We start from the raw sequence: 24,741 nt of genomic DNA, 5'->3' as shown, positions 1-24,741 counted from the left end.
GAAATAATAACGTAGAATCTGTTCATCGCGACAGAGAAATATTCAACTGAATTCTTTTAGCCAAATTTCCTGTGTTTAAATTATAAAAAGCCACCATTTAAAATGACAAGCCTCCATCCTGGACCAGAATATTAAGTGCAGTGTGCAGACACCATACACATAATTAATTGCTGAGGGGTTTTGCGCCAATGAATCTGGGACCATTCGTCAATCAAACGAAGACCTTTAGTAAATGTAAATATATGCTGTTTAAAATTTGCTTCTTTGATGAATGAATTTGAAGAGTGTTTTTAATTTATGAACAGTGTAATTCCTTTTAAATTGGAAATTTAAAATAGTACAGGTACCTCCTTGAGAAAGGCTTTGCCAGAATCAAACCCTGACCAGAAACCATGAAATAATTGTAAAAATGAATTTTGAGAGACAATGCAAATAGGCCCGGTGGCTTGAGTTAGCATGTCGGCCTCGCATCTCTGGGCTCCTGGGTTCAAATCCAGGTTGGTCCACCCGTGTGGATATTGCATGTCTCCCCGGGCCTGCTTGGGTTTTCTCCGGGTACTCTGGTTTCCTCCCACATTCCAAAGACCTGCATGGTAGATTTATTGGATACTCTAAATTGCCCCTAGGTATGGGTGTGAGTGTGAGTGGTTGTCCGTCTGCTTGTGCCCTGCGATCGACGAAGTCAGTTGGGATAGGCTCCAGTACCCCCCACGACCCTAGTGAGGATAAAGCGGTTCAGAAAATGAATGAATGAATAATGCAAATATACACCGCAATAAACCATATCCAAACACATTTCAAAAGATTTACTGTTAGTACTTTTGACTAGCGTGCCTTCTTCCCAGATCCATTACCATTTCAAAAAAATGATTTCTCTTCTACTTTACTGATAAATATCATTTGCTCACTCATAGTTTAGATGCCTTGGCTGTAAAAATTTACAGAGAAATCAATATGGAACGACTGGATTCAATAACGTACATATTACATACTCCGCTCTCCACTTCAATCAGAGTTGCCTTTTTCTCTTTCATCATTCCTAGCCAGTCACTTTACATCACCTTCTTCCATCATCTCATCTTGCTGTGGTTATTGACTGCTGTTATTACTCCTGGCTCGATGTTTTGTTTCACATAGTTATTTTGCTTTTTCAAGCAGATGGAAGCCATTTTAAGTCCTATTGACATACGATCTGTAAAAAGCTGCTGTACTACCGTGTTCTATTCATTTTTTGCGTGTATGCTGATTGCACTGTTTGTGAAAGACTTACCTAATGAAAAATTTAGTTATTTGATTTTGAGTAACAGCATGTTTATTTATTGGAAAATTTCATTTGACGATAAAGTTAACCAATAGTTCAGTCAATAATTTTGTTAACAAGCAGATATGTTTGAAGAAAAACGAAACTTATTCCAGACATTTTTAGCGTTAGAAGCCATGTACAGAGGCTATCTAGAAAATGCAACCCACTCCTCTAGAAAGAAAAAGATCACACTTTTAATGACCAAACAGCGAGGAGTCCTACCATTAAGTAGGTTTAGAGACACAAAAACTCTGTTGACTACAATATACTTCATATAATTACGGTAGAACAGTAAAGTTTTTTTCTGTATCATCAGTATTTTCTGGTATATTTTAAGGTTAAGATGGAAATGTCAAGTACTAAAAAATTGAGTCGGTTAAAGAAGTTGTGACCTGTCTAACAATTAACGCAAAAATCAATTTAGCATTTCAAAGATACAGTATTTTACCCCATTTCTATCATAGATTTAAACACTCAGCACTCTATTATTCACAATGTTGTTGGCGGTTGGCAATTAGTCTACCTTGGTCAACATTAATCTTATAACCAATGTGCTTCGATTGGGCGTTGAACCCGTTGGAGTCCGCTAGGGTAGGAGAAAGGCTGATTATACTCAAACTAAATAGATGATTTATCATTGGTATCATTGGAATACTGTGTCAATATTTCAATGCAAAATGGCTTTGTGAAGATAACTTGGCACGCGAGCATTTTGAAACACTTTTACTGTACCTGATCCTTAAATATTTTACTTAGAACTTGATTGAAGAGGTTTGTTTCCTTGATTAAATGTATTAATGCACGTGCACTAGAATCTGACTAATAATTAAAAACAAAAAATTCAAAACAATCAGTGTAATATTTGTTTTACAATTGTTTATTTTTGTCTAATTCCTCCAAGGATTTTTTGTTTTGATTATTTTAATTTTATTTACCTGAAATGAGACGGTCAAAACTTATTACCAATTTGAATGATTTTAATATGTATTAAAAGTTTGTCACTTCATGAAAAATGACCTAGGGAGTTTTTTCTAGTACTGGGGTTGATATCATATATTTCTATAATAAATATTTGTTGTTCTGAGAATATTGAGGTTCATCATTTAAAAAATATACAAAAAAAGAATGCCCAAAAATCGAAGAAAAAAAAAAACCCAACAACAATAGCTGCTGGCCTAGCTTCACTCTTGTTTTTGCCTTTGTACCATAATAATTAATCCCGCTAGGCACTACCTAAAGTGTCTTCCCCCCACCCCCCAAAAAATACTAAATTATGTAATGAGCCTGTAGAGACCACCACCTCTGAGAATGTCTGGCATCATAGACTGTTGGTTAAACCACAGTTTACAGGTTGAATGAATCGTGGCTACATGTGTTTATACTCAGTTGTAAGCAGAAGGGGTAGAAAAGTGTGTGCCTTGGTTGATAATCATGCTTTTGGTTTTTACTGCTTTTTCTGTTCTGATTCAATACTAAACTTATTTTAGCCGTGCTCTAAAAATGCGCTACACTCCAGTTACAGTCAATAATTACATTTTTATTTCAATCACACACAGTATTTATTTTTTTTGTAATTATTTTGATTCTTTAAACAAATGTCAATAATGTCAATTCATGTGATAATATATATCTTGATGTAATTGGGGACCCTGCTGCTTCTGAAGAACCCACTGAAGAAATTACTATAAACTGCCGTATAGAGTTTCCAAGCTAATTATTGTAACATTAAATTATTTAGCTCATGAGGGTTAGATAAAGTTTTTCAACATTGAACTTTTCCTAAATATTTTTCATTTTTTGAGACTGGGGAGGTTTTTGTGATCTGTAAGCCATAAGTATCAAATTTATAAGAGAAAACAGACTTGTCATATTCAATCAATATGCAAAGATTGTACCATATGTTTCCCTTTTCTAGAATGGCTGACAAAAAATTATTGAACTTTTCACCATATAATTTTCTAGGCGTACCTGTATATTATTTATGCATAGTGAAGCTTTCTATGACAATTGGCAAGTAGACAGCTGCACTGCTCATAATCAATATTAAGTAATAAAGATAACTGAGCAAGACACTAGAATCGACTTTCTCTCAAGCCAAGCACCCGGTGTCATTTTATATGTCTCGGCCCCAGACTTCCATTACTTAAAGTTTTAATTGCATGAGTTGTGAAATTTTGTTAAGCTTCTGTGAAATCGTATTTGATTTTTCTTTATCATAGTACTTGACATATTTTCTACCTTTGTGAAAGCCAAAAAGTGCAATATTTCTGCTCAATGAAAAAGATTGAACTATTTTGGCCATAATGATGGTGGAATGATGAAATTCAATAGTTTAACATTCCATGAAACTTTCACACAGATGCTATACAGCCTGTGGTATGCGTCAATCATCCTTATCAACCATCAACTGTGTTGTTTGTTACAGGTAAGGATGGAAAGCATTGTAATTAGTTGCAGTGCAACTGGCTAACTGACTAATTTGTTGAACTTTTATAAACTCACTCACTTACTCAGAATTAGGGGCAATTATCAGTTGTCAAATTTTGGAATGTAAAAACCAAATTCCCCAATTGAAAACACATGGAGGCAACGGTAAAATCCACGCAAAAAAAGTGGGCGGCCGGGATTGAACCCTCTCATAACTGTTACACATATGTGCTATTCATCCTCCTAATTCTTAATAATTTCAATTTCTTATTGAACACCTGAACATTACATTTTGGCAAAACATCTGGATAGATATAGATATATAGATATTAATGGAAATGGTAATGTTGTGTGTATTGGGGTTCATTAGGAATTGAAACAATCCACAAAACAACCTAACTTTGCGAGTAGCCATAATTCTCAAGATTTTGTGTTATTAATGAAGATTTTTAGGTTCCTCTGGACTCAAAGGCATGTTGGTAGCTGAGTCGTATTGAGTCATTTCTGACCTACAAGGTTAAGTCCTGGTGAAGGAGAGGAAAGTCAGCATAACAAGAGACTATTGATTCACAATCACTCATCTGCTTGCCTGCCTTATCTCCAACACTGACACCAGATGAATTTGTTTTTACATTGAATTTACACTTCTTATCTTCCTTCATAATGAAAATACTCTTTTATAGGCATCATTGTCTCTTTGGGGCAATTTTATTGCCCATGTTTTATTATATCTCCATAATGATGTATACCACCCGTTTTTTGCTTGTCCTTTTAATTCTTTTGTGCCACCTTTGAGAGTATATGCCGTTAGTTTCATCTGTACACAGACCTGTCAATTAAACAGCTGGCCAATGTAAACCAAATTTTTTTTTTTTTTTTTTTTTTTTTTGATGCAGGAAGTATAACATGCAATGTATGTTAATGCTTTCACTGTCCTAAATAATGAAAACCAATCCACACAGACATGCATAGAAAGTGGAAACTATACAGAGAATGTTAAAAGCACATTTCAAAACAGCTTAGAATCTTGGTTGCGGACATTCTGATTTTTTTTCTGCCATAGAGACAGGTGGCTCTTTTAGTTACTCACATTATTAAATGCAAAGCTTGACCTTGATCAAGGTTGCCACACTAAAGTGATTATGACCAGAGTGGCATGTAACTGTACCAGATTATCTGACATTTCCCAAGACTTGATGCTATGCTGAGAAAAACCTGGGAGTCACTCGTGTATACTGAAATGTCACATGTAAAAATGATGAATTATTAAGGGAAATAGACCATTTCACAAAGTGTGTGACAGAGCAGCAAATGCTTTGTGTCTACCAATTGTGCAGACCGACATCGGTTATGGGTTGTTTCATATTCACTGACCTTCAAGCCTACTTAGAGGAGAACGAAATGATAGAGTAAGTCTCCTTCTTATTTCCTTTCTTCCTCAATCTTAGATAAGTCATGACATGAGTTTGGCATTTTTTTTCTTTCATTTTTCATTTGCAACGTATGGGAACAAACTCCCGCACTAACTAAAAAGTATATCTTTTTGGATTTTAAAAATACATAATGAGCAATCTGTCTTGAATCGTGCGAGTAGGGCTGCAAAAAGTCCAAATGGTTGAGAGTGTAGATGGAAGTGGGAAAACATTATAGGTTTCACTTGTGACGAGAAAATGGAGGTGTATTTTAACAGCTGCTGTCTTGTGTCCTACCAAAGGTGTCAGTTTCATGGGATTGTTTGTAGTCCCAAGGCAGCATGACCTTGTCTCACTGAGCACAAGCTATTAATTAACCAAGCATGTGTGTGTTCATGGAGGTTGGCGCCGAGGCAGTCTATTAGGGAAGTGGGATAGAGAGTTGTGAGTGGCATCTTTCTGTAGCCAGCCTTCCTGCCTGACTGTCTTCATGCAATCAATGTAGTATAAGAAGGCGGGGGTTCAATGATGGACAAAAGAAAAGGTGCTTTGGTTGAAAATTGTGGCTTTATACTTTTAATACTATAGATCTTTAAGCTTCTGAGTATGTTGCAGGCATGTTTTCTGTTTTTTCAACCTCCCCTGCATGCATTTGTCTGCCGAGTTTCTGCATCATGGAAGATAACCTTTTCTGCTTGCTTCAAAGGATCCGTGTTTGTATATATATGTGTGCTGTGCGTGTGACTTTTCCTACCCTTGGCCGACGCTCCAGAAAACATTAAGTCATGCTGGGTGTAGTGATCTTTTTGCATTGCCATGATCGACAGCCAGGCAAGCACAACCCCATTGTTCTCAATTAAGAATCCTCTTAAAAAAAGAAAAAAATCCAATCACCAACGACAGAATGAACTGTTCCACATTGCAGTTCATGGCATACATTGTGATTGCTTGATATGTGATGCTTACCAAGTAGATCGTATTTTTAAATATAGTCTGATGCATTTAAAATTCATAATTAAGACTCATCCCCGATAACAAAGCAATAAATTTATTTAGTTTGCACAAATGAATCAATGACTAGCAATATAAATTTTACAACTACCACAGTAGGTAAATAATAGTTATTTAGAAGTCTGTCCAGGGAGCAGTAATTCTCTTTTAGCAGATCAATGACAATAACAGTGTTTTTCTTATGAATTGAGTTTAATTGATGCATGCATCTCAAAGTCAAATGGCTAATTTAGTTTTTGATTTGTGGATGATGGTGATAAATATACTAAGTGTCAAATCAGAACCATCATGCTGTATACTGTTCAAGCTTTTGTTGTCATTTTGCTCTCTCTCTCTCCCTCTCGCTCTCTCGCTCTCTCTTTCTCTTTCTGAAGCCTGTTTAATAAAGATAAAATGAAATGAAGGCAAGCCAAGGTGAAGTAGATGATCCCATCACATATATGCTTTGCATTTTAATTAAGGAATTTTGAACACTACAGTTCCTCCATTTGTGATGGGTGAACAGTTTAAGGGGCTGTTTACATGAATATGCTCTGACAGTGATCACAACAATTGTGTGGCAGATTGGCTTGCATTCCGAGAGTATTGGTTCAGAAACAAGTTAATCAGCGAAACCATTTTAACAAAAGTACAGTTTACTAACCAGTATTGGATAAAACCCAAAACCCTACTTTTGTCTCCTACACTTAAATTTGGTTAAACTGAAGGATACAAGAAAATTTCTCTTTCAGCCTACCGACATACACATTCTTTTTAATGTCTGTCAAGGCCATTCACTCTTTTTGTTGGGTGCCATGTCTTAGCTAGTAATCATATCCCAATCCAATGTTGTCGGTTCAATCCCACTCCCCCGGTGACTGTGTCAAAGTATCATTAAGTCAGATACGAAACTGCACCTTGTTTTTCATATTGTGTCTTCAGAAGGTAAATGAGGCAACTGTGTCAGGCACTTTGAATTGAATTGAATGCTTTTATTGTCATTATACAAGTATAATGAGATTTAAAGCTTTCACCGCGTAGTGCACAAATAACAACAAACAGACATTAATAATCAATAAATAAATAAATGAAGGTGGGTGGTAAAGTGCTCTACAAGAAAAAGCCCATTTACAACTTGTGTTTCAAATGTTTTTCCTCCGCTTTCAGGGGGTTTAAACCGCGAGATCCTTTCATTCGATTTTTTTTTTTTTTTGTCGTTTTATTCTGCTCGTAGATTGTCCAGTAACTCGTACATTTCTTGCGGCTTAGGTTTTTCCCTTGTTCTTTGTACATACATTAATATACTCCTTTTTTATAAGGGGTTGAATAATTTGGTTCCTTGCATTAGTTTCACAGCGTCATTTTTCTTTGTTGTTGATCTTTTTCCCACTCTGAATAAGATTCCGAGTGGTAATTCAGCTAAAGACACAGTTGGATATTATCCAGCTCAGTGGGTATCTACCCATGGCTGCAGAGGGCTAGTGATTCCCTGCTTCTCTTTGTGCTAACCTTCTTGTCGATGGTGTTCTTTTGTCTTGCAGTTCTAACAGGAAACCAAGCTGATTCCTGTGCCCCTGTCCGAAGCCTCCGTACAGCTACCACTGTCGGGACACGACTGAGGAGAGCTGCCACCGAAGAGACCTACTGGGCCTACTCAGGTACTTTATGTGTATCACTGTATATGTGTGAGAATGGCAAAGATATGGGCTTCTAAGTCTCACATTGAGGTAAAGGCTGAATGCTATGTTTTTGCTAAAAGGTGACTGATCATGTCGGTCGTTTAGTTTGTTTTGACATATGATATTATTCTCATACAGACATTGATAGAAAAGGCACATCTATTAAATGAAATAGCAATCTTAATTATTTAGAATGCAAGGTTATTGTGAACATTTTTTGTTTTGTGGTGAGAGGTAATGAAAAATGAAAATTTACAAGGAGAATGAACATCACTTCTTTTATTTTAATGCCAAAACCTCAGAGGCGTTTTGTGTTATTTCCTCTTCAAATGATGTGACAACTGAAACCATGGTTCAAGGATGGAATTGTTTCACCTTTTCACAAAATTTGAAGAGGGTATTATCTACAGTGACCCAAATTTTAGTCTGGGCCCAATTTCAAACAGTTTATGAAGGTGCTCATACACACATATAGTTCTTACTGGAAAAAAAAGAATACACAAATGTAACATGTTTCATATACTAGAACCAAATTATTTACAAAGCATCAAATTAGATCTTTTTTCCCACCAAGAGGAAGAGTATGTGCTTGACTCAAGTCTCCTGACTGCAACGCATATGTAAACATACAAATACAAATGTGTTCGTAGCCACATTTTCATATCCATACCTAAAAAAACGTTGCCGTTTCAATCATCTTAAGATGTAAGTTTTGGAAAGTGGAAGGAAAATGCACTATACAAAGAGAATTGACGTAAACATTGGGCGGATGCAATCTCAAGGATGCGAGATCTCTAAAAGAGTTCAAATACTTATGGAAAAATGAAACATTATTTGACTTGATAATCCAAGGACACTGAGGACAAAGACAGCTGTTTTCATCAGCCTTGTGTCTTTCATACTTTTAAACTGTCATCAAATAAAAGCCTATACATGAGCATGTGTGACCCTGTATTAGTGTGCGCGCATCTTGATTAAAGGATTGCTGCCAAAAAAATTGGGACATCCGTGCAAGGTATACAGGGTGTTGCATTATATGACTACTCTCTGTAATTGCGTCAGTAGCTGCGTGCCTAATGTGAGATCAACCCTATACACTCTGTGGGTAAATGTATCGATTTTTGCTTTTGCCTTCACTGCCATAATATTGCCACACCTTTCAAGAAGTCCTTGGGTATGAGTGAATGTACTGTGGAGTGAGAAGACACTATCCTCCTATTGTACCCGTTGCTGATTAAAAGGAGAGTCAGAATATACTCTTCTTTGATAAACACCTGTGCAGTTATTGTTACATTACTGTTCTTATTAACACATTACATTAACCAGAATTTGTTTGTGTACTTTGATTGTTGGTGGCATAAAGTCTGTGTCAACACAAAACTGCATTTGGCGAAAAGCAAGGTGTCTTCGGATATCAAAACACCTGCCCAACTCTACCCATGAATCTGACTCTTCCCCATCCAATCAGCATTACTTATATGTTTTTTTTCTTATTCCCCCATGAACAGTAAACTTAAAAAAGGAGGAAATTCAAATCTGAGGAAAATGGCTTTAATAATACCTGAGAAATGCTTTATATTGGATTGCGGTAAATTATATTACCGGTAGAAAACAAGCAAACCAAAAAATAGTCTAAATAATATGAATAATGGGGACCTAGTTTCCACTGTCCACAGAAAAAAATAATACCGCATGGAAAATGTTTAATAACATATACAATACCATATCTCTTTAAGAAATTGCATGCAATGCCCACTATTTTGCTGACAGCAAAACATAAATGTATAAGCAATAATACACATAATGAACTAATGATGTGACTTATGCACTGCTTTACCTTTTGCAATGTAAAATAACTGGTGTGTGAAGACAATCAATTTAATGTTGACTGCACTGAAGGACATTTAAAGCCGACCAACAATGTTAGATTGTTCTGATTGCCCAGGGCCCCCAAGCAGCTTGTGTGGCTGTGTTGGGGTGCGTGTGCGCTTGCGTGAGGTGTAGCTATTACTATTCTGTTGCTGCTCTCGACCATTCTGCATGCAGCTGTCGACACACTCGACACACACCACTAAAATGGTTTCTGCTCACATCTGCCACTGTAGCACTTCACATAATTGTTCAATTTACTCTACAGCCAATATCCTTTTGTTGTAATTAAAGATGACTTTGTCTTGTGTAAGTTATAGCTTCATTTCATACTGTGACCCCAGAATTACATGTGGATTTTGGGAAAACATGAAAAACAGGTGTAAGGGTGAGTGAAAGGTGAGGAAAGGGTACATTTAATAAACAAAGCATGTAGGTTACATTGATTTTCTAGTCTTAGGGCAATGATATTTTACTGATGAGATCAACCAATCAATGACATGAGAGGGACAGGAATTTATATGTTCACCCTGCTTTTTTGCTTACTTTTGTCTATTGGGAGTGATTGAGCGGAGGGCTACAACCAACAAAATAGTTTAGAGATATACCAATTAGGGATAGGTATTTCCGATCCCATCACGTGATAGAAAATCAGGCCTGAGAGACTCATTTTAAGAAGATCAAAATTGGGCAAAAAAGATTGAGTTTTTAATATGTTTTTAAATGGCAACAAACCAATAAAATAAGCTGTACAAACATGTCATGAAAACAAAAAAGGATGATTTTTATACTACAATTGTGCCATGTGATTGGCTGGCCACCAATTCAGGGTGGTTCAGAAAATGAGATGAGATGAGACAACATTTGTAGACGATTAGAATTGGGTGTAAAAATACTGTTTTAAGTTTTTTTTTTAATGGCCACAAAACAAAACAATCAAGATATACAAGGATTTTTCTCAGCTGCCATATTCTATATTAATTGTGATGGGGGAAAAAAGTAATATTTGGAACAATGTCAGTAAGGATTACCATTAATGCTGCCCATCTTGTGAACTGTTTATGTATAGCACACGTATAGAATTTGTGGTGGCAAATTTATCTTTGTTTGAAGTGACCAGCTCGAACTGTGTTCCCTCGATACAGGCAAAAGTGGATTTGCAGGAAGTATTCCTGTAACAGTGATTATGGTTTATTTAGAGCAAGCGACAAGTGCTGCAGGACCATTCTTTATTCACAATCCCCTGTTGATTTCCCAGCACCGCACACATTGATACACTCCAGGGACTGTGTTTGCGTCTTGCACTTTATCTAGTTTCCATCCGGCCCCCTCATGCAACATTGCACGTCAGGCTATGGAGGTACACTGGAGCTGTTCTATTGCTTCTATTAATTCTATTCTATTAATGCATTATCTCACAAGTTTGGATCCAGCTTTTAACCTAACAGGAACGTGGCCGAAAAATCCGCCCTTCTGACTCTTTCTATTTCGCATCCATAGAGCCACGCATCACTCACAAACCTATATAGTATGTGTGGAACAGTGTTTGCTCATTTCTTGGTCTTTGACTGCATAGTAAACCGGGCTATGCCCTAGCCGCCTGTCTCATCAATCCCAGTGTGTTTCTGTTTTGAAATATGTGTGTGTGGAGTACGAGTTGGGCAAGGATGTCTTGTCTCATTTATCTTTTGTTGACGCTGAGTGTGATTTCCTCTGCTTAGGGGAAGTGATGTCCCTGCTTATTAATTATGCCTCAAATATTAAAGAGACTCCATCAAACATGAATTATTAATTCATTTGGCCCAGATCATCTCGGCTAAAGATTTTCAAGACATGTAGTACATCATCTGACAGCGATGTGACAACATTGTGTAGTTATGTCCCTGTAAATCCTAGAAGTGTGTTATGCCCTTGTGTGCATGCGCGCTTGTGTGTGTGCTGACACATATAAATTAAGTCTCTGCATTATTTTAATAGGTTTGTTTATTTTGTTGCATGGGTTGATAAAAGACATATGTTCCAAAAAACATTCATATAGCAAAATGTGGTCATGAAACAAGATTATACAGTGTAGCTAAACCACGAGTACGCACTCTCAAGCAATGGTATATCTCTAACTGGCTAGTGAGTGAAATTCACAGTCAATCATTTCCTGAGAAGAATCTACTAAATCTTGTGTATATATTCAGAATAGGATGTCACTAACAGTAAGTTCAAAAGCAAGTCAAGACAGGTGACTGGTGAGTGATTACATTAGCCAATATATTCTATGGCTGCTCAAACTATTTTAGTTTAAGCACATTTGACAATGTCTCAGCACGCCTCACCACTCGAATAAGTAATTCCCCTTAAGTACACACCTTCTGAAAGGTACCATTGTTCATTTTGCAGCGTCGTAGCTACCAAGCGATGTCAGTTTCGTATTTGTGTGCGCCAAACCCTTTTGTAATTGGAAGTGTGCAATGTAATCAAAATCATGTAATTAGTTTAAGTACTACTTTTCACTTTTAATTGAATCACAATATTACTACAATATTTTTCTAGTATTCATCTACATTTTTTACGCTTACATTTGAGGGAAGACTGATGTGTTCAATTGAACATCTTTGTATGTCAAGGGGCAACCTGAATCAGGCTAAGGTCAATAAGAGTCTGAAGTCGTCCTCCACTTTCCATTCTGATTTGCTTCTTCCACTTCTTTTTTCGCTCCACATCTGTTGTGTCTGTGCCGGTTACCATGGCACTATCAAAGCAACTCATTTATCCTTCTTTGTCATTGTCCCAACAATACAAAGAAGACATTCACAGCCCCCTGAACACACATAACCATGCTCGTGAATGCACACACACATACACACACATGCACACTGCAATCACCTTTTAATTCCCCCTGATGTATTACTCTGAGAGGAACCAATTTTAGTGGCCAGAATTGGGCCTTAAATCACCAAATCAGCTCCTTTCACCCATCCAGCCATCTATCAACGGACCTGCTTTGCTAAACACACACATCAATAAATCTGCTATGTAAATAAATAGGCAAAAGCTTTGACATAAGAGTATATATTTCTTAAAGGCAGTTTGAAGGCTATGCTTTTCCACTCAATGTTGTGCTGCTGCTAGACATTTTTTTTCTCATTTACCTTTGTGCTGCATGTGCGGTTGTGAACGTGTTTAAGCTAAAAAATGAGTTGAAACTGAACAGGGCAGTCTTCTCGAATTGTAAAAACTAAACTCTTTTTATGCTATCTCAACCTTAAAAAATATTTACACAGAAATTTACCTCATCCTCAAAACAAAATGGAGGCTTATTACAGACCCCAGTTTACAAAACCAGTATAACATCATTTTTCAACCTGATGATGTACCACTATCCTATAATATATTAACTATGGAAAATAGTAGGTCCAATATGAATGCTTAAAGTTGTGCATAGAGTTGTTCCCTAAACATCCCCACTGCCTACCACACGCACACGCACGCACACACACGCACATTTAAAATGAGATTTGCAATAGTAGTATAAAACATGGTTGATTGTCAATATTTGAAATCAACATGATTAATGTCATAAGATTCTGATTGTCAATAATAAATGAAGTTAAGAACATGACTGATCAGTATATTAAATGGATATAGATAGCAGAAGTGAGCAACCTTCTTAAAAACTCTACTTGTGATAGTGTCTCATAACATAGTAACCTATTATTATACAATATATTTATTTCAAATAATAAAACATTTAATGGGGATGCACCGGGTGATCCTTATGTAGTTCTAAAATGTCTGTGACAAATGTTTGTTACATTCCCCCTAGTGATACTACCTCTCTTTGCTGTCAGGGAGACCATATAACCTAGTAGAACCGACCTGGTTGCTATTTTAATATGACTGATGAAATATGCCACATGAACACACTAACCTAAGTTGAAGGAGCATAAAACCAAGATGGAAAATTAGGAATCTTTCTTTAAATATAGAAATCTTTCTGTGGTTTGGAACATTGATTATACAGAGTATTCCAAATCAACTTTACTTTATAAACTAATTTGTACTTACAAATGTACCCATGCATGCTATGGAATATTCCAAATCGAATTTACTTTATCAATTAATCTGTATTTACAAATGTCCCTATGCATGTAATGGAATATTAGACAGCAGATTTTTCTTGGCCATCTACAACTTGGTTATTTAAAAAAAATTAAGGATTTTTTCACTCAGTAAATCTAACGACTGAGTGCATACTGCCTTTATTCTCCGTAACATTTAATATTATGTCAGGTTTGCTAGACTGTTTTTCCTTAAAAATGCCCAGGATATGAGCTGTATTCTCATTAATATGGGTCTGTCTGGATAAAATCTGAATATTTGATGCCTGAATATAAACTCTGATTGGCCATTGGCAAGAGTGTATGTTGGCGGGCAAGTGTTTATACTAAGATCTCGTGTGGCCGTTGACAAGTGGGTGTGGGGAAGCACAACAGGACCCATTTACATAATAATAATCTGCTGTTTACAGAGCTGTTTGACCTACAAAATCCACCGCAACAAAATTGCAAACCACTTGGCGATAAACTTAAATGAGATTACACACATTCATTTTGACACCATTCCGTTTTATACATTGCACAGAATGAGAATTGAATGAGAAATAAAATAAAATAGCAAAAATATTTATAACTTTGAATACATAAACACCAAAAAGCATTTGAGTAGTGGTGCCAATCCAGAAAATTGTTCTGCTCTTGTTTAACTACATTTCTGAGCCTTTGAATGTTTTAAAGACACAGCCAGAATGACGATATACGGAAAGTAAATGTTGAACATATTTGTCCCCTTTTTATGACTGTTAATGTGGACTAACTGACTGACATAAAGAAAGCACTTTACACACTGCTGAACATTACGTAATGATTTTCACTTCCTGAAAATAGATGTGCTTCACTCCGGAAATGCTGCATTGCATTTGCTGCTTATTGATTGAAGAATAGAGATTGATCCTTCCTCTTCCCACTGTGCTTTCCCAATGACAAGGGAATCATTGTCATTTTAGTAGTTTTCCTTAACACCATGAAATATATCAACATCACTTGAACCTTTAAACCAGTCTTAATCACGTATTCCCCCAAAATATTCTGACTCGATTTTCTTCTTCTTCCAATAATGCACACTACTTTGTAAATGTCAATCAGTTACAGCATATCCTTCTGAAATTGCATTCAATAACTATGAATTCAATAATTAATTTTCCAGCCTACTTATTCTCACAATGGCCACAGATTGGTCACACAGTTAATGGAGCCGTGAGCATTAGGTGGGATTTCAGACAGACAATAGGGACAAAACTCCGTTCTAAGGGACATTTTAGAGTGTCTAGTGAACCTGCATGTATGTTTTTGCAATATGGCTGAAAATAGAGAAAAAAATAACACAATTAGCCATGAAGAGAACATGCCAACTCCACACAGAAAGACCTTAGCCTTGCATTTAATCCTTAATCTCAGAACTGTGAGGAACTGTGACATGCTATGCACTTATTCACCATGACACCTGTTCAACAACCAATTAGTCGGTACAATTGGGCTAACTGTCGATCCAACAACCAGCAGATTAGGAGAGAAAGGGAAATTTGCATAAGGCCATTAATAATGTGATGTTCTCCCTTTATGAAGGTTGTGGGTTTAACTAGCAACCATTGTGACTACTTCTAGTCATTCATGAGCTAGTTACTCAATTTGCAGTTGCTCTGAATTGTGTGCCATCATAAAGTGAACAAAAAGAAAGGGATAAGTCCCTTTTGACTATCTTGAACTTAGAGAAGTGCTTTATGATTTCCCATATTAAGTAATTGAACAAAGGGTCACTGGTTCCAAATCCGGCCTTATGTTGAAAAAGTGGACAATAAACCAAAAATTTCTTCCATTGGGCATAGCAGCACCTTGCATGGCAACGGTTCCATTCACTGATGTAGAACTGTTAGGTTTATCTTGTACATAAACCTAGTGTCTCGCAAAAAGTAGACAGAATGTGAATTTACGTATAATTGCTTTTATTAAGAAGCCTTTTAGACAGACAATCACATCACCATAAGGACACAGAGTATACTCCATGCCTTCCACTAGAGCCTGCTGACCATTTGCTTATCATCAGCCTTTATTGACCCACCATAGGAGATCAGCAAATGGCAGAAGGGGACGAAGGTGGGGTCAAGGAAGCAAACTACCATGGAATGCAGGAAGACTTCAAACTCAGACTAACTAACTAGACAGAGTCATTCTAATCTAATCAGTGCTATCGTAGTAGTACAGACGCTCCCCTACTTACGAACATTCGAGTTGCGAACAACGGTACATACGAACATGTCTGCGCATATGGCATATGTCGAAAAATGTTCAGAAAGAGATGCTGTAATTTCGTAAGTTAGATTTTGTATTGTGCGCCTTTTTCCGAGTAGTGCTTCTTTCCGCCGCTTATACCGACGCTTGGCGCTGTGAGAGCTCACCCAGCATCCACCTTCCTCTAGGAGGAGGAGGAAGAAACGCCTGTCCCAATGAAGAAATTCGAGACGAAACTAAATAAAGCCATCGCACTCTTCAAGCAGCAAGACCCAAATATTGAACGTTGCACAAAGGTTGCAAATCAATTGAATGATGCCATACAGTGCTACCTCATCATTTATGATGAAAAAAAGAAGAAAACTGTGCAATCGTCGTTAGATCGCTTCTTTCGGCCAGTTTCTAGTAAATCCTCCAAGGAAGATACTCATCAACCCTCATCTTCTTCTCCTCGACCCTCAACTTCTTCCTACATTGAAGTTACGGAGGAGGAAGTAACATTTGAAGCCCATTCCAGCGACGACCAAGACCCTCATGATATAAAATTTTCCTCCTCCTCCTCCTCCTCCTCCTCCTCCATCATCTCCTTAAGCATCGAGTACATCTTCCAAAAGTAAGTTAAACTTAATTTTAACTTACGAATAAAATCACCCTACGAACGATCGCTTGGAACGTAATTCGTTCGTTAGTAGGGGAGCGTCTGTACTACTATGTTAGTCTGTTGTGTAAGAAAAGCATACATGTTATAAATAATAATAGATATATAATCTATGCTCAATTACTACAAGAACTTTGTGTATTAATAGGTGAATGAGACCGTAATGTACACTGTGATGATGTAGGTAAAACATCTAAAATATTTATCTGGCACTTTCAGAATATCATTCAGACAGAGAGACTCTTTATTATTCCCAACACAGCTTTTTGTATCGCGGCATGGGACAAGTGGCTTAGCATTGATATGAACAAACAACACCTGAATATACAAAGCAGAGGTGAAGAATATAAATAGACAGTAGACATAATAGACACTACAATACGCACCCTAATGTCATTTGAAAATTTTTACACCATCACTCAGCTGTGGAGGTGGTGACCCAACCAAATATTCTCAAAAATATAAAATAAAATAATATATCACATTATTTAATATTCGGGAGGTTTTTTTTGCATTTGGCCACATCATCTTCAAGTGCCTTTCTCCATTTCTACTTCTTCCTCGAGGCGCCGTCTTTCATCCTTTTATTAAACTGTCATTCGATTAACCTGTATCGTCTCGTACTCTTTTCGCTCCCCTCTGTCCACTTTTTACTCACGCGACACCATGCCGCAGGTGTGGTTGCCAGACACGTCACACATCGTTCCCTCCATCCAAACCCGGTTTATCTGTCTGATATGGACAGTTAAGGGTGGATATTAATAGAAAAAATAAAACGTTGTCTCACCCTCCTCGCAGGCTTCCGGCCTGTGTGGCTTTTCATTGGCCCGGCCTGCTTCTAGTCACCAGCACACGGGAAGCCTATATTTGGGGAAAAACAGGGACTGCGAGGAATGACATGTCAATTGTTTGACTAACTATACACATTAATTTGATGCTTCATGGGCATAACTGTTTTAGTCCCTTTTAAGACAGAAATTGGAACACTGCCTTGGCCAAAGTTGACCTTCATATAACCATTAAAGATCCGTGCAACGAGATAATTTGATGTGTGACAATGGTTTTTGATAGAAATCAGTGTTAGAATCGATTCTCATAATTGTCTACTCTCACACATCAGTAGAAACCGCCTCGTTGTGTAGAGGTTCACTCGCCTGACTTCGGTGCAGGCAAGGGCAGGCTCGATTCCTGCTGGTGGCAGTAAGAATGGGAGTGCGGATGGTTGTTTGTCTCTCTGTGTGCCCTACAACTGACTGTTGACCAGTCTCGGGTGTAGTCTGCCTTTCGCCCAAAGAAAGCTGGTTTAGGCAACAGCAACCCCAGCGATCCTTTCGAGGATGCTCAGTATGGAAGATGAATGAATGAAATCACCCATCAGTAGTGCCTCCTTTAATTCTACATGAGTAGGTGGGAAAATTCGATAGTGAACTTCATCCTGATAAATAAGACTGTAAAAAAGGCAGACATTGGCTGAGATTACCAGACCAGTGGTTGTAAACAGTCCAATCGTCAAATACAGGGGTGAACAGTACTTTTTCGTTATCTTTGAGCAGATCTTGTCGACTATGATTCTTTTAATGGTATAATTCGGTTAACAGGCGTGTTGACACTATTTTCTCATTTACCTATCAAAAATATTTATTCATGAAAGGTGATGTTTTATGTGTCCATTTCTACAATGTTCAGCTTAGTACTAGTACAATCACCATATACATTAAGATCTAGATTTTCTTTTCAGGCGATGCTGTGATGAGACTTGTCCATAAGTGCCTCTTCTTCTCAACTCATTGGTCAAAGACTCATTAATTCCCCCTCCTACACTCTAGTTATCTACTGCAAAGTGAATTACATGAGTGACTATTGATTTCTGTCTTTATGCCAGGCATGTTTATAGAGTAAAACCATTGCTTTTTTTTCTCTGAGTGTTTTCTATTGTGAGCATGAGGAAAGGGAGGGATATCTAATTAGCCTTAGACAAGATCACCTTGGCTGCCTGGACTCAACAGCTGCATCTTACAAAAAAGGGGGAAAACAGAGAGGGAGAGGGAGAGAGTGAGAGACAGAGAGAGAGAGAGAGAGAGAGAGTGAGAGAGAGAGAGAGTGAGAGAGAGCTAGAGAGATAGATGAGTAGAGCAACAAGAGAGGAAGAAAGAAAGAGAAGGAAAGAGACTGTTGCAATTTTATGAGGTGGCCAGAGGATTGCATTGGTTTCAGAGAGGGAGAGGGTGCGGTGAAGGGGGAGGGAGAGGGAGAGAGTACGTGCCGTACTCTGATTCAGAAGGGGATCTAGAAAGAAAGGAGTTGCTCATTGTGTAACTGTTGCGTGTCTATTAAATTGTAATAGCCAGTGCCATGGCCTCAAGTAAATGTCACATATTTAATCTACATCCACTGGATATCTGAAGTGACTTATATTGTATTTAAATGATGGGGAAGACTTCAGAAGGAAGAGTAATTACTGTATTTCTCTGTAGTATACTGGTGTGTAGAGGTGTGTGTCCATTTGCTAAATTTCATGCTTCATTACTGAGAGGTGTTAAGGTAATAAGACCCCTACATGTCCATTGAGGGGACTTATCTCTGCTTCGAGCACTAAAATTAGACCCGCATTGTCCACGGGTCACTCATTTTCTTTGGACGTTATTGATACTGAAGATTAAAGTTTCCCCCAGGAGAGCTGTTAAGTCTAATAACAGTCTTTGTTTAATTAGATTTTAACCATTTCATTCGTTGTTCTCTACTGAGCCTAAAATAGCTTGTGGGACTTTCTTCACGGGTAACATGTTTTGATCTTTTAACCATTGAGACACTTGCAAAAATATGTTCTATAGCTGTAACATTTAAGCTTATAAGGCTGGATGTGTATAGAATTTGATACATAGCCAAAGTTATTAAAAGGGTCATTCAAAGTGATGTCTCATCCATACTTCAGGGTACTTATCTTCAAGGGTTGAAAAGGTGGTGTGTTGAGTTATAGTTGCCTTCACTATCATCGGGGAAGGTTGAGTGATTATAATTATCACATGAGCACCTCCATTAAATTTATTGCATCTGAAAGAGGAATGTCACAGTTATTCCCCAACGACCAGTCCCAATTACCTAATGGGCTTTCGAGAAATATAAGGTCCTTTTGTCATTTTATGTGCCTCTATGGTGCCATCTCTACATAATGTGTGACAGAGTATGCTAATTACTGTCAATTTAAACTGAAATTGCTGAATGAACCATAGTCTTGTCTCCTTCTTCAATTAGAACTTGACTGATGAATTATAAAACAAAAATAATAACAAATGGTAAATTGAAGGATTACTTTAAAGATCATTTCATTTTAATCTATATAAATAATGCTAATCAGTGGTAACAATTCCTTTTTTTGTTTGAGTCGCATGTCTTGTTTCAGATTTGATCATTCCCAAACTTTTTGGGCGGCCTTTCTACAGTGGCATTACTAATGAATTATGCATTGCTAATGTTCTGTTTCTGTTTCCCATACTACATAAGATTATTGTCTGGAAATATATATCATTTTAAATTTAGAAATTCAGTCAGTATGTATCAGGATTGGAGTTTGGAACCAAACCGACATCATGCAAAACATGATCGTAAATCTAAAACTTTGACTGTCATTTTGCTTACCTTTTAAATCATTTTATTAGCACTCAAGTTTAGTTTTGCACCCGTATAATGAAGGCCGGATACTGTGTACATTTACAATTTGTTGCAATGGCAGTGTGTTTGCTGTTCTGCATAAATACTATGCGCGAGATGTCCCATCATCAGCAAATATAGAAAGCAATTGCAATCACTTGACTAAACTTTGATACATAATGCTCATCGCATGTTATCCTGTTATGCCAAAGCTGAGTTGCTCATCCATCCATGAAAACTGATATGCATTCATGCAGTATGCAACACTAACATTCATAATTTATTCAGTCCATTCTTGGCATGCGAAAAGGGCAAATAGCTTTTATCCAGTGGTTAATTATGCTCTTAATTAGTAGAGGAAAGGACAAATAATTTAATGAACTTTCATCAAGTGTTACATGTCTGCAGGGAAGGCACTTCTTGATGTCATCTCATTAAGCGTGACCACAGATACTCACTGATCAGTAGGCATCTGCCGCCAGTCTGAAATCTTCTTCTGAATGAATGCGAATTTTAGTGGTGTGTCATGCTTTCCACCAAGTCTCTTGTGTAACATGCTAACCGAAAAAGCTGTCCTTTGTCCATTATCATTATTATTATTATAAAGATTTGTGTTTTCGAATGCTTTGCAAGGAAGAAACTATACAAATATTGGATGACAAAAACTCCACCTTGCCTTGAAAAGACTGGAAAGAAGTGATGCGGTTGAGATGGACAGCTCATTGTCAAAAACCCTCCTTGAGTTAGAGTGAATCTTTCAACCTTAACAGTAAATATAGAGAGCTCTGTGAAAGTTCAATCCTTTGACAGGACAAGAACCTCTATCTCTAGGAAGGAAGGCCATCCCAGACATGAGAATAACGACATATTCAAGAAATGCAATTTATGCCTCTATTTGTGCGTCACAAGTGGAAATTTGGTAGATAGGAAAAAGACAAGCCATTGCCCTTCAATATGGTCTTGCTAGCTAAGAAACTGCTGTAGCTGTATGAAAAGAGAAGAAAAAAAGGTAATACGAGGGTTAAGTGTCAAGGAATCTAATGACATGAATAGCCATTAAAGAATGTGATTGGCCTTTTCTCGGAGAGATGAAAAGGGACTGTAATCAAAAAGACACAGCTGTTTGAAATTAAAAAAAATGTTCTGACAAAAACAGCAAGGAAATATTTTGCATTTTTACAAATAGTCTTTGAGATTCATTCATTCATTTTCCGTACTACTTATACCAACAGGGGTCGGGGGTGCTATCCCAGCTAACTATGAAAAAGTTGCAATGGTTGACTCTTAACATCAAGCGATTGTACACTGCACATGTAACAATGCTGTAAGAGGGGGAAAACTAACTGTGTTGAGTTTTACGGGCTCCACATTGAATATACAATACTAAATAGTATTGCTTTATACACTCCAGTTAGCACTTAGGAAAGCTGAAGGCCTTGAATACATCACATTGGTCTCCATGGGCACATTGTTTATGACAACCACGCTTTACATAAGACTTGGAGGAATTATAACAATGGTGTTTTTAGCATATGTCCTGGTTTTGTTTTCTTGCAAGGCATTGACAATTTCATGGCCATTGAAATCTTGTGTGAGAGCATCATTTATTAAATACAGGTCAAATAAGTCAGTTGGAATTAGAAAGCTTGGAGGTATGTATGAAAATGGGCATTTAACTTGAATTTCACAGCCAAGTGTGGTCTAATGAACAGTGTCTTTGAAATGGCTGCTCCGGGGGCACAGTTCACCGGCAGATTGCTGCCCAGGTGTCCTCATTAGGCCTGGTAATAAACACAGGTGGGAGGACCATGGAGCTGTGGTGATTCTATGCGGGTGGCCAGAGGCCACTTTGCATAGCTATGACCAGAACAGAGTCAAGCTTCTTTTCAAGAGAGAGAGAACCTGAGGGAAACAGAGAAAGAGACTTCTATCAAGTGGGCAAAGGATTGTACTGCATTGGTTTCATAATGGGCAGAAATGATCTGAAAGCCCTTGGAATAGTAGCGCGTGGGATCAATGAAAGGGGTGTTGAAAATTGTGACATTTACTCTAGGCTGTGCCCCTGGGCGCAAAACACCTCTGTAGACCGTAGAATTGTCATCTTCTTTGCTACATGAGCACACACAGAGGCTTTCCTCACATGAAGAGTACACTGACATCAAATCAGTACAGCAATTATTGTTTTTCAAACAATCTGTAACTACAAATAACCTTATAAAAAATATATCATGCAGTCATCATCTTTTCCACTATGACAATAGCACCTCAGTGGCTATTAGGACACTTACATTCATTTTCAAGTACAAAAAAAAAATACTTCTTAGTTCAGTTTTTAAAACAAACATATTGAACTTTACGATGTAAGAATGGGCCATAATGGCTGTGTTTTTGCTAAAGAAAGATTCAGGATTAAATTGGTGCTTTATGCATTGTAATCCCAATGTTTGAATTTGGTTTTACTACAAGAGGTGAATATTTCTTTCCTTTGAGCATTTTGCCTCATTCCAGGATTTTTTAATATTGATGTTTTATTCTTTCCCTTTCTGCTTTCTTACATACTTCTACACCGTGACCCTGCGTCTTCTCATATCCAGGTAAGGAACTACTTCTTTTGACTGCCATTATATTCCCAGACATACCCCAAATTCTCATTAATCCCAAAATAACGTTTACGTAACGCTACAATTTCATGCCACTGTATTTTAACACTGAGTTGTGTAAATGCTTACATACATGATGGATTACTAGAATAAGGCCAGTTTCATAGCCTTGAAAGAGAATTTGGAGGGCCATTGTAAAACAAATTGAGAGCAATTGTTCTCCTATGCACGATAAAGTGCAGAAATAAAATCCTACGAATGGTTATACAAAGGATAAAAAAAATAGGGACATTTTTTATTTCCGCAAGAGAGCAACTATTTAAAAGATAGATAATTACGAGGCTTGGTTTGGGATTATTTATCTTTCTATCCTATCTTATTAGCTCTTGTTAAACAATAATGATTTTGCACTTTTATTTTAAAGTACCTGGTTAGTTGCCAACATAGTCAACACAAATAATCTTGTGTGAAATTACGATTAAGAGGAGTCTTTAGTGTTGTAGTAGTCGAAAGAATAAAAAATGCCTGCTGTCCAATGTGCAGAAAAGGCATTTCCAGAATTGAGAGTACACGTTATAAATAAAAGAAGCAAAAGAATAAAACAGATGAGGAGAGGGATAGAGCTATACCTACAGCATTTGTGTGAGGTGGGATTAATGGCCATTCTGATTGACTGTGACAGGACCAGGTGAAGCTACTATGGTAGGATGGCAGAGGTTACAAATGGTCTCTCTGAAGACACCTTTTAAACATCTGGCTAAGGGCATCACAGGAGTTCCCTGTGTGCATTTGCATAGAAATGAGTAAATGTGGCGAGCTGTTTCCTTTCTCTGGTTGGATTTTAAAGGGAATACAGCATTTTGGGAAATTCTTAATTTCTCTGTGAGTACCCCTTAACTATTAGCTGTGAAATTAAACAAGACATCTTTGGTAATCCAGACATTTCTGTTAATGTGTCATATGAGTAAATTGCTCTTACTTTTCTCAACTTGTCCTAGCCTTCACCCCACATTTAGCCACCTGATTATGTACATATCCAGATAATCTAGTTTCACCAATACTGAGTGCAAACAGACTGTCTACTATAATTATACATATTTTGGATATAGAACGACAATACATGGTCTTGGGTATTTGAAAAATAATATAATACATAATCATATATACTATAGAGACTGTAAGTATACACTGGGCCTGTTCAACTTACTTGGTTCAAACTGCTAGTTTTCTATCTACATAAACAATTCAAAGTGTGAGTGTGAAGCTATAGTGTGTGCATTTTTTTGTGGTTTTGTTTCTGTTGTATGTGCTTGGTATAATTATAGATGCAAGCTTTGGCTTGTACATTGCTGCTGTATCTTGTTAGAAATGTGTCAAAATTTGTCACAGTGAGTGCATCACATCTAATGCTGTCATGAAACTGAGTAAAATCAGAAAAAATGTAGGCCAACTCAGAAAACATTTGCTTTTTTTCTGTCTTAAATTCGTTACTGTAATTATCCAGAAAGGTAAAATGACCACTTTTGCAGTTGATTTTTTAGTTTTTCTGGATGTCATGCACTGAAATCATCCCATTCTACATCTTACCTTTTCTTTCCCCATGCTTCTTGCTGCTCTGCTTGCCTCTGCTGTGTCTTCATTTCACTTTTTCCATGGCTCCTGATTTTTGTCTGACTTCTCACCCTCTCTCTCTTTGCTTTCATCCCAATTCCATTAGCAGTTTTTTTTTTCCATTTTCCATTCTCAGCCACACTGAGACATGTAGATATTACTTCCATTGAAGTCTCCCAAGCTTGGCTTCCCACGATTATAATACA

At 37.3% G+C, this 24,741-nt stretch overlaps 1 protein-coding gene across 2 annotated transcripts in view; it reads left to right on the top strand.

Annotated features, from left to right (window-relative positions):
- LOC144075471 (receptor-type tyrosine-protein phosphatase gamma-like) overlaps positions 1-24,741 on the top strand; it is a 134,280-nt gene that overhangs the window by 19,264 nt on the left and 90,275 nt on the right. Inside the window, exon 2 of one of the 2 annotated variants that reach the window (XM_077602506.1) lies at positions 7,674-7,790. In XM_077602506.1, coding sequence (XP_077458632.1) covers positions 7,674-7,790 — 117 coding nt within the window. Of the gene's footprint in view, positions 1-7,673; positions 7,791-24,741 lie in introns of those variants that run through there. The other variant, XM_077602507.1, reaches the window with a different exon arrangement.

Source organism: Stigmatopora argus, chromosome 6 (genome assembly GCF_051989625.1).
Source record: "Stigmatopora argus isolate UIUO_Sarg chromosome 6, RoL_Sarg_1.0, whole genome shotgun sequence".
Classification (NCBI taxonomy): Eukaryota; Metazoa; Chordata; class Actinopteri; order Syngnathiformes; family Syngnathidae; genus Stigmatopora; species Stigmatopora argus.
The sequence above is the reverse complement of the archived record's forward strand: the minus strand, read 5'-3'. Positions and strand labels throughout refer to the sequence as shown.